Source organism: Nannospalax galili, unplaced genomic scaffold (assembly GCF_000622305.1).
Source record: "Nannospalax galili isolate Female #2095 unplaced genomic scaffold, S.galili_v1.0 scaffold321, whole genome shotgun sequence".
In the NCBI taxonomy this organism is placed as follows: Eukaryota; Metazoa; Chordata; class Mammalia; order Rodentia; family Spalacidae; genus Nannospalax; species Nannospalax galili.
In genome coordinates, this window is record NW_008345972.1 from 103,275 (window position 1) to 117,257 (window position 13,983).

The following is a 13,983-nucleotide window of genomic DNA, read 5'->3' on the forward strand; positions in this document are numbered from 1 at the left end:
TAGGGGAGACCCTTTTAGAAAGTTCTTAACCTTAATTCTACAACATAGTGCTTAGTTAGAAATCTTGACCTACATGCCAGCTTTTTTGTCCCTGACAGGTTTGAATTGTTTTCCAAGAACAGGCATTATCTGGCATATGATTTATTGAAGCCAGAGGCAGCAACAACTTTGGCACAGTTCAGTAGGGCACATTTTGATCATCCCAAAAGCTTCACACCACCCTGACCCAATGGAGATAGCTATCCACTTTCAATCCCTGTGCCGGTTATAGATAAATTTTTAGAACCTTCAAGAAATTCTGTTCTGGCAACTAAGCAGTAAGTAGCTGTGATTCCCTCTTGTTAAAATTCAGGACTTTTTATAATAACAGATATTTGACCATTTCAGCTAACCAGCACTCTGCTTCTGTTACACAGGAAAGCCTTAGAAATATGGCAGAGGGCAGACAACATAGGAACTCGGTAACGAGAAGGGTTTTGGTGACAGAACTCAGCCCTGTCCAGCTCTATTCAGTTTTACCATTATTTTGATGAATTCTAAGGTTCTTCTGCTGGCCCAGCCATCGTGGATCACAGAGACTCTGCATACAATGTCCTGTTAGGTCTCTGCCTAACAGGTACTTAGCTTATCACCACATACAAGTGCTTCCAGTCCCAGAAGGCACAGCAGCACTTGACCAGGGATCATAAGATCAAGAGAGTTTATTTTTAAAACCAGTTGATCATAGTGACTGGAGCTGTGGTTACTAAAGAGTGTCTCTCTGTTTCTCGGTTGGGGTTGTGTAGCATTTTCCCAGTTGAAATCATGAGCTAGGTGATAATGATTTAAGAGACAGCTTTGACCTTTAGTCTGCTACTGAAATTAAGGAATGTGAAGGTGCCAAATAAATAAGAAAGGCACAGACAAATGAAAACATGACTCAAGAACACCCTGCATGTGATGAGAGACAACTTGATGTTTGCTTCCTAGGCTCTGACACATGTGCCATTGCACCTCCTCAGGCTCTAGGAGGATGGAGCATCCCTTGTCGTATAATCTCACATCATGCTTGATTTTATCTAACTTTGCTATAGACATATAGTTATTTCCTACTTATGAGCATTTGAGAAAAGGAGCAAGTATATGAGCACAAATTCTGAAATTTCAAAGCCCTCTGGCCCTCCCTTCCTGCCTAATTTCTGTTGGTTCACTCTTGGTGAATGAAGCTGGTATTCTAAAAATGGGTTATTAGTATTCATACATACATATAATGTGTTTAGAACTACTGACCTATATGCCAGCACCATGCAGTTTTGGATAGTATAGCTTTGCAGTATACTTTGAAGTCAAGTAGTGTGACGTTTATTCTTTTTATATTTTTATTTTCCCCCCAAACCCATATAAGTGAAAAGAGAGAACTGATTCCACAGTGTTGTCCTCTGACCTCCACATGTACTCTGTGGGGCACACATGCACACGATTGTGCACATATACACACACATATACACACAATATTAATAATAGTTTTAAAAAGAAAGAAAAAGCTCAAAAGACATTTTGCCTAGGCACCGTTCTGCTGTTTCCTGCCATGGGCCCCCACTAGGAAGCCATGTTTCACTGGGTCCGTTACTGAGCATAGCCAGATACACTCTGCATTCATGAAGATGGTTTCACTTCCTCCTCTCATCTGTTAAAGAGGTGTATCGCATTGACGCTGATATGTTATCCCTACTCTACATGTTAAGAAGAAATTCAACTTGTGTACAGCGTGTCATCTCTTTGTACATTACTAGGATCAATTTACTAGTCAATTTCTTGGGTTGTGTGTCTCCACATATATATGCAGATGTGTGTGTAGTGTCGGGGGGGCAGAAGTCAGTGACTTATTTTTTATACTTAAAATTGTATAGACTATCTGGAGTTTTCTGTAGATCAATATGCTCTTAGTGTTTTGATTTTGTGGATTTTTTTCAATTTCTATGAAGAAGGGAGGACATGGATATGTAGATTGCTAAAATGTGTGTGTTGTCGGGGGGGGCAGAAGTCAGTGACTTATTTTTTATACTTAAAATTGTATAGACTATTTGGAGTTTTCTGTAGATCAATATGCTCTTAGTGTTTTGATTTTGTGGATTTTTTTCAATTTCTATGAAGAAGGGAGGACATGGATATGTAGATTGCTTTGTATAGTGTGGGCACTGTAGCAATATCAATTGGACCAATGGCTGCTTTTCATTTCTTGGCATCTCTTTCACTTTATTTTGTCAACATCTTACAGTTTCGGGGTATCAGTCTTTTACCTCTTTGGATAAATTAGTAATTACCTTGCTTCTGTTTGGACCTGGGATGTTTCGCAAAGGCTCCTTTGCTGAAGACTTGGTCCTCAGCTTGGTGCTGTTGGAAGGTAGTTGGAAGGCTTTAGGTCATTGGGGGCCCCCCTTCAGGCAGGACTAACTAATGTTAGTCTCCTCTTTAAATTTGCTTTCCTGATGCCTTAAGGTTGGCAACTGGCTCCACCGTGTGCCCCCCACCACGCTGTCTCTGTGGTACTATAGGCTCAAGACAGAACCTACTGACCACGACTGAATTGTTGAGCTAAAGTAAGTTATCTCTTTTGTTTTGTTATAAAAACAAAAAGATGACTAATGTATATTTAATGTTTTGGTGATTCTGAAAATGGAACTTTCCTCATTTCTTTTTCAGAGAGCTCTTTGTTATATTGGCAACTTCTACTTAATTTTATATTGATTTGTAACCCTGAAATGTTATGAAATTCTCTTTGTGAATTTGACATTTTTTTTTGGGGTCTTTTTGAGATAGGGTCTCCCTGTAGCCCCAGCTGTCCTGGAACTCACTATGTAGACCAGGCTGGCCTTGAACTCACAGAGATCTGCCTGCCTCTGCCTCCCAAGTGCTGGGATTAAAGGCGTGCGCAACCACACCCGGCAACATATTTTAAAATAAATTTTAGCAGTGTAATCCGTGTGATTTCCTATGTATAGATCATCTTTTACTCCTTTTCCAATGGGCTTTTTATTTTTCTTTCTTATCTAATTCTCTGGCTAAGCGTTCCAGTGGCCAGAGTAAACACCATTCTTTTAAATTGGATCTTAGAAGGAAACGTCATAGCACTTCACATGGTATATGATATGGGCCAGTGAGCTTCTCATGTGTGTTCTGTGTTGAGATGCATTCCTTTTATTCTTGTTGATAAGCATCATTAAAGGATGTTGCACTTTGACAAATGCTTTTTCTGCATCTATTTGTTTTTGCATCGTATGTTTTTATTTTTCATGGTGTTAATGTGACATTTTGCATTTATTAATTTGTGTTATTGAACCTTCCTTGCATCTCAGAGACAAATCTCAGCTTGATTATGCTATGTGATCCTTTCAACATGCTATTATTTGGTCTTAGTGTGTCATGTGTTTCTAGGAATTGACCTGTTTCTTCTAGGTCCTTCACCTTGCTGATACATAGTTATTCAAAGCAGTCTGTTGCTGTCTTTGTACCACTACAATGTCAGTCATAATGCTTCCCTTTTCAGCTCAGTTTTTATTTAAGTCTTTCCTTTTTTTCCCAATCCTGCTAAAGATTTGCCAATTTTGTTCTTCTCAAAACAATTCACCAAGTGTGGTGACACATGCCTTTAGTTCCAGTACTTAGGAGGCAGGCACACATAGGTGGATGGCTGTAAGATAGAGGCTAGCCTGGAATGGTGTACATAGTGAGAGAGGGTCTCTCTCTGTTTGTTTGTTTGTTTGGTTGGTTGGTTGTTTTTTGTTTTTTGTTTTTTTTTTTGAAACAGGGCCTCCCTGTAGCCTCAGCTGGCCTGGAACTCACTATGTAGACCAGGCTGGTCTTGAACTCACAGATGATCTCTGTTTCTTATAGTCCCATTTGATCTGTGTTATTTCCTTCATTCTTTTAACTTTGGGCTTATTTTATTCTTTTCCTAGTTTATTCTATAAAATAAGGAGAAAATAAAGAGTTGTTGATTTAAGATTCTGATTTTCTTGTTGTTGTTGTTAAGATAGGTATTCATGGGCCAGGTGTAATGGTACATGCCTTTAATCTCAGTACTTGGGAGGCAGAGGCATATTGATCTCTGTGAGTTCGAGGCCAGCCTGGTTTAACAGAGGCAGAGTTTCAGGCCAGTCAGAACTACACAGTGAGACCCTGTCTCAAAAACAAAAACAATCAAAACAGCATTCATTAAAAATAAATAAATAAATAAATAAATAAATAAATAAATAAATAAATAAAATAGTTCCTGGGACTGGAGACTAGAGAGATAACTCAGTGGTTAAGAGCATGTTCAGATCCCAACACCACAATTGCCTGTAACTCCAGCTCCAGGGGACTCAACACCCTCTTTTGGCCTTCTGAGATATACACACATACACATACACAGGGCATACACTCACAGAGACACAGGCACATATGTATAAATAAAAATAAAATAAAATCTTTAAAAGGAAAGGACTATTTCTGATGAAACCCACGGGTATTGGTAATTTTTTTTCATATTCTTTGTGTTAAAGTACTTTTTTTTCAGTTTCCACTTTTACTTCTCTGTATGGTTGGTAAAGAACGCTTTTAAAGTTTCACGTATTTGTGAATTACCCAGTTCTTTCATTGTTGATTCTTAATTTTGTATCATCGTGCTCAGAAAAAAAGGTATCTGATATGATTACAGTCTTGTGTCCTAACATCTGATTTGTCCTGGAGAACATTCCATGTAAGAACTTTATTTTTTACGGGGGTCAGGGGGGTGGGGTTGAAACAGTCTCACCATGTAGACCAGGCTAGCCTTAAATTCAGAGATCCACCTGCTTCTGTTTCCCAAGTTCTGAGATTAAAGACGTGGCCACCACACCCAGCCACATACAGGAATTTTCTTAAAGACGGGTCTTCAAAAGCCTGTATTCTATTTCAGTTTGTTGGCACATACATATCCGCATTTGTCTCTTTGGTCCACTTGTTCTATAGTATGATGTAAGTCTATCCTGTCTACATAATCTATTGCTAAAAATGGGGTATTGAGTTTTTTTATGATTATTATATTGCTATTTGGCCTTTCAGATCCATTAATATTTCCTATTTACTTCATGTATTTGTATTTTTCTGATGTTGTATTCATATTTATTATATCTTCCTCTTGCTGAATTGATACATTCTCCATTTTGCAGTGGTCTTCATTGATTATTATAACTATTTGGACTGAAAATTTATTATTTTTTCTACTGGAAATATAAATATCCCTGCTCTTCTTGGTTATTTCTATGGAGCATCTTTTCCTATTTTTTACTTTCAGTCTATAAAATCTAAGATGAGGTTCTTGTAAACAATATGTAATTGGACCCCCCCCATAAAGCCAGTATGTGGGGGCTGGCAACATAGTTCAGTGGTAGAGTATGCTTGCCTAAAATTTATGAGGATCTATGTTTCATCCCCAGCACTGCCAAAAATAAACAAATAAAATTCACAAAACAAAAAGATTACTCTATATCCTCTGATGAATTTAATCAATTTACATTTAAATTAATTTTGAGATATTAATTTGAGAGATAAGAACTTACTGCTACTTGGGAGGTGGAGTTAAGAACCACACCTGGTGGTAGTGAATGTCCTTAGTCCCAACACTCAGGAGTCAGAGGCAAGCAGATCTCTGTGCTTTAAGGTCAGCCTGGTCTACATAACAAGTTCCAGGCCAGCCAGAGCTACAGGGAGACCCTGTCTACAAACAAACAAACAACAACGAAGAACTCTTCCACTGGAGGCCTACACATGGCCTATCGTGCTGCGCCATGTCTCTAGCAATCCCCGAGAAGCTTCAACACATTTCATGAGTACTCAACACCAACATCAATGGGCAGTGGGAAATAGTCCTTGCCATCACTGCCATGAAGGGTGTAGGACGAAGATATGCTCATGTGATATTGAGGAAAGCAGAGACTGACCTCACCAAGAAGGCTGGAGCACCCACCCAGGATGAGGTGGAACGTATGATCACACATAGTGCAGAATCCTCCCCAGTGCAAGATCCCAGACTGGTTCTTGAACAGACAGAAGGATGGAAAGGATGGAAAAGGCAGCTGGGTTCTGGCCAGTGTTCTAGAGAAGTTCCGTGAGGAACTGGAATGACTGAAGAAGATTAGAGTCCACCGGGGGCTGTGCTGCATCTGGCGCCTTCGGGTCTGAGGTCAGCACGCCGGGTCCGCTGGCTGCGGAGGCCATACTGTGGGTGTGTCCAAAAAGAAAGGAGTCGGCCGGCTGTTCTGTTAGTAAAGAGTTTATATACAAAAAAAGAAAGAGAGAGAGAGAGAGAGAGAGAGAGAGAGAGAGAGAGAGAGAGAGAGAAACAAAAATCTTACTAACTTGGAATTTTTAAATTAAATTGTGTTTCTTTTTCTTTGTGGTTTGCTTTTTGTAGTCATGTGCTATGGTTTCTTCTTCATTGCCTTTTTTCTTTTTCTTTCTTTTTCTTTTTTTTTTTTTTTTGTCTTTTTGAGACAGGGTCCCCCTTTGGCCACCGCCAGTCGTGATTCACTATGCAGACCAGGCTAGCGCAGACCTCAGAGATTCCCCTGCCTCTGCCTCCCAAGGGCTGGGATTAAAGGCGGGCGCCACCACCTTTGTATGTGACACTCACATAAAACATTGCAGTTAAAATGGTCTATTTTGATCTGATCAATTATGTACTATTACACTTCCACTTTTGATATTTTTATTTAATGCCTCACTTTGCATCTTTTTATACTGTGTCTAATAACAAGGTATTGTGACTGCATTATTTTTAATCCTTTTACTCTTTACCTTGCATGCTAGAGTCAAAACTGATTACCCATCACCTTTCCAGTGTTGCTGTATTCTGAGTTTACCTATGAGTTTGTGAGTTATTTTTTGTTTGCTTGTTGGTAGTAGCTCCCTTTAGTTTAACCAATACTTGCTCTGAGTTTCTTGTAAGGTAGGTCTTACAAGACATTAAACATGGTGATGACTTCCTTGTTTCTGTCTCTGAGAATGTGTTTATCTCACCTTAAAAAATAATATTTTTCTGTACATGAGAGTTTGCCTGCATGTACATATGCACCATGCACCTGCAGTGCCCACTGAGGCCAGAAGAGGATGTTGGGTCCTCTGGAGCTGGAGTTACAGGCAGTTGTGAGCCATGATGTGGGTGCTGGGAAGCAACCCAGGTCCTCTTCAAGAGCAGCAGGTGCTCTTAACTGCTGAGCCATCTCTCCTGCCTCTCCCCACTTGTTTCTGGGGGACAGGTTCAGCAGGTAAAGTATTCCTGAGCACTGTTTCTTCATTCAGCACTTCGAGTGCATCATCTCCCTCTTTCTAGGCGTGCCAGCTTTTTCTGCCAACGGTCTGCAGCGCGGGAAGCCACTTTTCTCTCTCTGCTTTCAAAATTCTCTCTTTGTCTTTTGATGGTTTGGTTACAATCCATCTCTGTGTAATGTTTAGGGTGTTGATCTTACTTGACTTTTCACTGCCAAGATATGAGATGTTTCCAACCAGTATTTATTTAAATAGTCTGTCTTTTTCTTCTGTCCTGTAGAACTCTCATTGTGCATTGATTCATTTCTCATGGTGTTTTATAGATTATATACATTCGTCACTCATTTTCATTTTCCTCTCTCCCAAACTGACTAATTTCAAATTAAATATCTGTTATAACTTTCTTTTTTATTCTTTAATTTTAATTTTATTATTATTATTATTATGTGTGTGTGTGTGTGTGCATGCACATGACATAGTGAGCATGTGGACACCAGAGGACAACTTTCAGAAGTCAGTTCTCTCTCTCTACCTCAGGTTCCAAGGATCTAAGTTGGGTCATTAGACTTGCCTGCTGAGCCATCTCCTTTACCCTCAGATATATTATCTCTCACTTGGTGATTCTTTCCTCTGTATAACTGAATCTTCTGCTGAATCTCTTTGTGGAAATTTTCAGTTTGTCACTGGATTGTTTGGGTCAAGGATTTCTGGCTATGTATTTTTTAGTTTTTTTGAAAACTGCATGCATGAGTTTTGTCTTTGCATTATTTCCATCCCTCCTAGTCCTCCACTAACTCCTCCCATGTCCCCCACTCCCTCTCAATTTCTTGTTCTCTTCTTTGGTTATTATTGTTACATATACATGCATATATATTATATATACATGCATGTATATAATATATTGAGTCCATTTCACGGTGCTCATGTACCTGTGTTTAGGGCTGCCTGCTTCAGATTAGACAAGCACTCAGGGAGCTCGTCCCTAGAGAAAACTGATTCTCCCTCCCTCAGCATCCATTGATTGCCTGCAGCTCTTCATCTTGAGGTGGGACCCTGTGACATCCCCCCATCCACCTTAGCATGTTAACTGGCTTGTCATTATGCAGATCTTACTGGATCACCATACAGTGGGGATTTTGTGGTGCAGCTTCCCTATCCTGCCTGGAATGCATTCACTAGCAGCAGGTGTCTTGTCCCTCTGTATCGGTTTCATTTCACTTCTAATTTGTCTGTCTGCTTTTTCCTGATTTTTGTCTAATATTCTCTTGCACCTCACTGAGCTTCTTTAAACTCTTTTTTGTTTTTCATCAGGAAATTTGCCCATCTCAATTTCTTTGGGGTCAGTTACTTAAGCTTTATTTTCTCTGAGGGCACCATGCTTATCTGATTCTTTATTATCTATGTAGGCTTGTTTAGGTAGCTGTACCTTTGAAATAGCTAACATTTTTTCCCAAATCTTTACAGATTTCAACAGGTAAACACTTTATCCTGTTGGGTACCCAGGTGATGAGAATTTCTCTAGGGCAAGTTTTAGTCAAATAACACAACTTCTGCTCAGTCTTCAGTTATCTAACCTGTTACTAGAGGCTAAGGTGTGCTTTGCACCTAGGTGGATCAGAATGCTCTAGCACTTTGAGCAGCAGACTAAACACTGTGGCAAGTGAATTCCAAGGAACACAGTGAGGTCTTCAGATAGGTCTATGAACAGATGTAACAGATGTAACTCCTACTGGGTCGGAAGGTGACGCAGTGAGGTCTTCAGATAGCAGGTCTATGAACAGATGTAACAGATGTAACTCCTACTGGGTCGGAAGGTGATTATACTGTTTCATTGGGTAGGTCCCTAAACAGGCTCTACTTACCTCTGAGCCACCAGTGAGGAGGACTGGTACCCACAGGGCTGCTTCAGAGCCTTCATCTGGGACTAAGGACAGCAGATCTGCCTCTGGGGGTAGGATGGATTCATTTCCCAATAAGTTCCTGAGGGGGTGTAACCGCTCCCAGACCTCAACTCAAAGACTGGAGTGGAATGTCAAGCATGTGTAGGCTCATCTGGGACTAAGGACAGCAGATCTGCCTCTGGGGGTAGGATGGGTTCATTTCCCAATAAGTTCCTGAGGGGGTGTAACTGCTCCCAGACCTCAACTCAAAGACTGGAGTGGAATGTCAAGCATGTGTAGGCTCGTCTATGGGGTCAAGACTGTCTCTTGGGAGATGGATGGGCATGTCTCTTGCCAGGTGTCTGTGTAAATTAAACAATCCCAGGTCATGGTTGATGGCTTCAAGACCTGCACTGCAGAGATGCGTCAGGATCTCCACTCAGATCTCAAGTGGAAAGAGCTGTTTCTGGGTTCTCATCTGGGGCCATGGTCGGTGATTCTTCACCAGGCAAAATGGGCTTTCCTTTTCACAATGGGCCTCCTCAGTCCAGGTTCCACTGGTGTCTCACAACTTCTTACCTGGATCCCAAAGCTTGCATAAAAGCATTTGTAATCACAATGTCCCCAAATGGTCACTGCTGTGAGGGTATGAGCAGGGGACTTCCTGTTCTGTTCCCTTGCTGGCAAAGGAAGTCAGTCCAAAATTTCACTTTAAAATAGATCTAACAAGAGGCCATTAAGTGGTTGAGCATCAAATAACTATCACCCTAGAAGAGTATACCTCAAATAAGTCAGCTCATCCTGTCATGCAGCTATTCTATTTCTAGATGTATGACTAGAAAATCACTCAGATGTACATGCAGAAACACACAGTAAGCATTGTTTATATAACTGAAAAGCCCCAAACAAACTAAGCATGAAGCTATAGAAAATGGGTAAATGAATTGCTGGGTAATAATTAAATACTATAGACCAGGTTTTGTACAGGTCTATCCTCTGAGCCAAACAACCACCATCTTCACCAGATCAGCTGTGACCACTTCCAAAAGATCACCCCAGCTGGGCTTGTGAACTGTTGACCTTCCCTCATAGAAGGAGGGGGTAGAGACAGTCATGGGACTCTCACCAGAGTATCCATCTACTCCTCCCAATAATTCTGCCCTAATTGTATGTGGCCTGGGCAGGGGCTAGAGTACATAGGCTGGAGAAGACAGGAAGGGGGGTTCCATCTACGCAGCTATGGGGAAGTCATGACCCATACTGGGCACAGGCCTTCTAGTGCTGCTGTTTTTATGGTCACTCATGCTTCTGCCTACAACCCCTCACCCTTGCTCTTAGTAACCCTAAGAAAATCATTGGTTCCCCCAGGATGAACTTTGGTGGAATCAAATTTTGGTTTGTCATTGGAACCTTATAGGAGAGGAGTATATACTTCGTAGACCTTACCCCCCACCCCCGCAAGGAGAAAGCTCTCTTGACAGTAGGTGAAATGAGTGAACTGCGTTAATATATCTCAAGATAGATATTGATAGTAGAATATAATTTATTTTCTCTAAAACCTAAGATCTGTTATTGTGAATATATATGTGTAGCAAATTCTTTAAATCTATGGAAATAGATTATATCAATTTTCAAGTTATAGTTATCTCTGGGGAAAATCAGAGGAGTCTGGGGAATTTGAGGTTCTTTTTATTGTCTTTCTGATATCTTTCTTTAAGAATTGAATAAACACAGAAAAGTATCTAGATTTCCTGTAGCAAAACAGTAGTCATGAAGGAGATCTTTCCATTGTTCACTGGCTCAGCGTCTGACACAGTGAGGCGTATGGGAAACAGGCTGCTGTGTGTAGCTTGCCTCTGCTTGGGCGTGGCGACTTAATGGTCATTATGAGGTATCATAGGGAATGATGCAATAGCGTTACAGGATTTCTCAAAATTTTCTCACTCATTGTTTGGCTCTTGGAGGAGAAGAATCTGTGAAATAAGAAGACTTACATCAAAAACATTAAGTCTAGCTTCCTGTTTGCCCTAAAATAGGAAAGAGAAAACAATGGTATTCTCCCTCTTGTGAGCTCTTTGTGACCCGCATGGGGGTCAGTGAGTGGAAGACCAAGGCGGAGGAGGAGTGAACAGATTTGCAGGATTGCTCTGAAGAGTCCAGCAGCAGTATGAGTGATGATGTACTGCTATTGGGGCAGGAACCCTCCGAGGTGAATGGGTATGTTACTTTGTGGAGGGCTTTCTGTATGTCTTTCTTTTTTCTTTTTGTTTTTGAAGACAGAGTCTCACAAAGTACACCAGACTGGCCTCAAACTCATGGTACTCATGCTGCCCTGAGCGCTGGAATTACAGGCATATACCATAGAAAACTGGGTCTCACTTAGTATCCTAGACTGGGCTCAAACTCACAGTAATCATTCTGCCCTGAGTGCTGGAAATACAGGCATGTCTCATCACTCCTGCTGAGATCTCATGTTATACACATTCTGTATGTTTAGGCTTTGTTTGTCTGTAAAATAACATGACAAATTTTCTTCCTTTTTGGAGAAGATGATTTCCAGTTTCCTCTGAAGCTTTTGCTTCTAGTGGCATACAGGATGTTTGCTACTGAATGATATTTAGATTAATTACAGTGAACAAGGGGTGAGAATAGGACGGAGAAGCCATCCTTTTTAAAAGACTGAACCTCAATATCAGTAGCTTACAGATGGCATGCTGTAGAGAGCTGGCTTGTTCAGGTTCAGGGGCATGGAGAGCTTAATGCTGGGTTTTGCGTCCGAGACCACAGGGACATTTATTGCACCCTTGGGTAAGAAGTAACTAAACAGCCTGAGAGAGGCTGCCCATTTTGAGCTGATAACTGCGATTCCTCTTGTAGGAAACTTTTCTGTAAGGAGAGGAAGCCCTGTCCACTTGGATGAGTCAAATCAGCTGTCCTTTGGAAAAACAAAAACTGAAAATACTGAAAAAAGGACCCCATTGGCAACAGTTAAAAAAAAAAAAAAAAGTGCTCACACAGAACCTGTGCTGTTTGTCAGTTCAAGAAGAACAGCATGTGAAAATCAGTCAGTAATGATGCATCTGGCCTTAGGCGACAGAACGCCATAGGCTAGGTGAAGGCATAGAAAGCATTTTGCAAAGCAGATCCTGGCAACAAAGCTTTCTAATTAAGATTTTTATTTTTATTTAAAAAAAGCATAATTTTGGCTCAGCGGTTAAGAACACTGACTGTTTTTGCAGGAGACCCTGGTTCATATCCCAGAACCCACATGGCAGCTAACAACTGTCCGTAACTCCAGTTCCTGGGGATCAAACAGCCTCTTCTGTCTTCTGTGGACATTGCATGACATGGGTGCACTTACTGACACACAGGCAATACACAAATACACACAAAATTAAAACTAATAAATAAAATATTTTTAAAAAGCATAATTTGGTGAATATGGTAATGAAGTAATCTTCCTTTAATTCAGTTCTCTAAGTGGAATTGTAATTAACGTCAAAATAATATTCTTTAGACAGTGAATCCTCTACCATCTATAGTTTTAAAATAAAATGCTGCGTTGGAGGGAGGAGAATTAGGACCAGTCTCCTCTGAGTTGCCTTTAGCACTGTCAAGCTCTGCACTCCACTGAGTCCTGCCTGGCTGCTCAGCATGATTGCCTTAAGTAAGGGAATTGAGCTGCTCCTGGTTCTGTATCTGGGGAGTTTAAATTTCCCTGCAGGGTATGAGATGTGGAAGGCGGTTTCATAAGGTCCTATTGACATTAAAACTCCAAAGCGCATTAGTGACAGTCAAAAGTTCTACGCTCTTTGGCCAACTAACTTGCAAACAATATAAATTAATCTGATTACTGACAGTTAAACACGATATTAAATGAAATTTGAATAACTGTGCATGTCCAAATATCAACATCATTTCCAGATAAAAGGTCACCCTCCTTACCCTTCTTCACAGACCTGCCTTTACTTGGTGGAGTTTAGCTCAGAATCAACAGGTAAAAGCTGAAAGCCACACTGACATTCTGTGACCAATGTCACTGGTTTTTCCTAAACTGTGGCGCAGAACTTCTGCTGTGTCCAGTTGCCACTTACAAGTAACAAATGGTCTGACACAATCTTGTTTTTCTAACTCTTTGCGTGTGTGTGTGTGTGTGTGTGTGTGTGTGTGTGTTTCTGTAGGTGTTTTGCCTGCATGTTTGTAAGTGCACCTGTGTTATGCAATGCCCAAAAAAGCCAGAAGAGGGCGTTGGATTCCCTGGAACTGGAGTTACAGATGGTTGTTATTTGCTGTGTGGATGCTGGGAACTGAACCCAGATCCTCTGGAAGAGCAGCCAATGCTCTTAACGGCTGAGCCATCCCTCCAGCACCCCCTATCATTTTTTTAACTCTTAAGAAAAAGTTTTAGTTTGCCAAATTGGAATACTATTTTTGTTGGCTTATAAACATTTAAAGAACATAAAAAGGAACCCAATAGCATCATAGTTACATGTGGTGGAGAAATGTGAGTGTATATGCACATAAATCTATCATGAAAATCTTTGTTTAAAAGATAATTAGGAATTAAATGAGTTCATGAATCAATCGAGCGTAAACAGGAATGAGAATAATCAAGTTTGTTCACTTGGATGTACTGACTAGTTTAAAGTCCAAGTTAAAGGTTAATAGCAATGGATTACATTGTTAAATTCTTTTTAGATGATTTTTATTCTTTGTAGGTTACCTCGGTCATGGAAGATTATCCTAAGTATAATATTTACAACATCTTTTCTTCTTGTTGGTAAGTCTTACCAATAATAATTCTTAAACCTGTTTCAGAGTATGCAGTGAGAGA

At 40.5% G+C, this 13,983-nt stretch overlaps 1 protein-coding gene and 1 pseudogene across 2 annotated transcripts in view; both read left to right on the forward strand.

The window, feature by feature from the left end:
• The window catches only part of Sun3 (Sad1 and UNC84 domain containing 3), a 41,311-nt gene that overhangs the window by 753 nt on the left and 26,575 nt on the right, over positions 1-13,983 (forward strand). The window contains exons 1-2 of one of the 2 annotated variants that reach the window (XM_008842181.3): positions 11,125-11,366; positions 13,868-13,929. The exons of the other annotated variant lie outside the window; for it this stretch is intronic. Coding sequence (XP_008840403.2) covers positions 11,317-11,366; positions 13,868-13,929 — 112 coding nt within the window. The 5' untranslated portion in view covers positions 11,125-11,316. Of the gene's footprint in view, positions 1-11,124; positions 11,367-13,867; positions 13,930-13,983 lie in introns of those variants that run through there. 2 annotated transcript variants of the gene reach the window in all.
• Positions 5,790-6,267, forward strand: LOC103741481 (annotated as a pseudogene).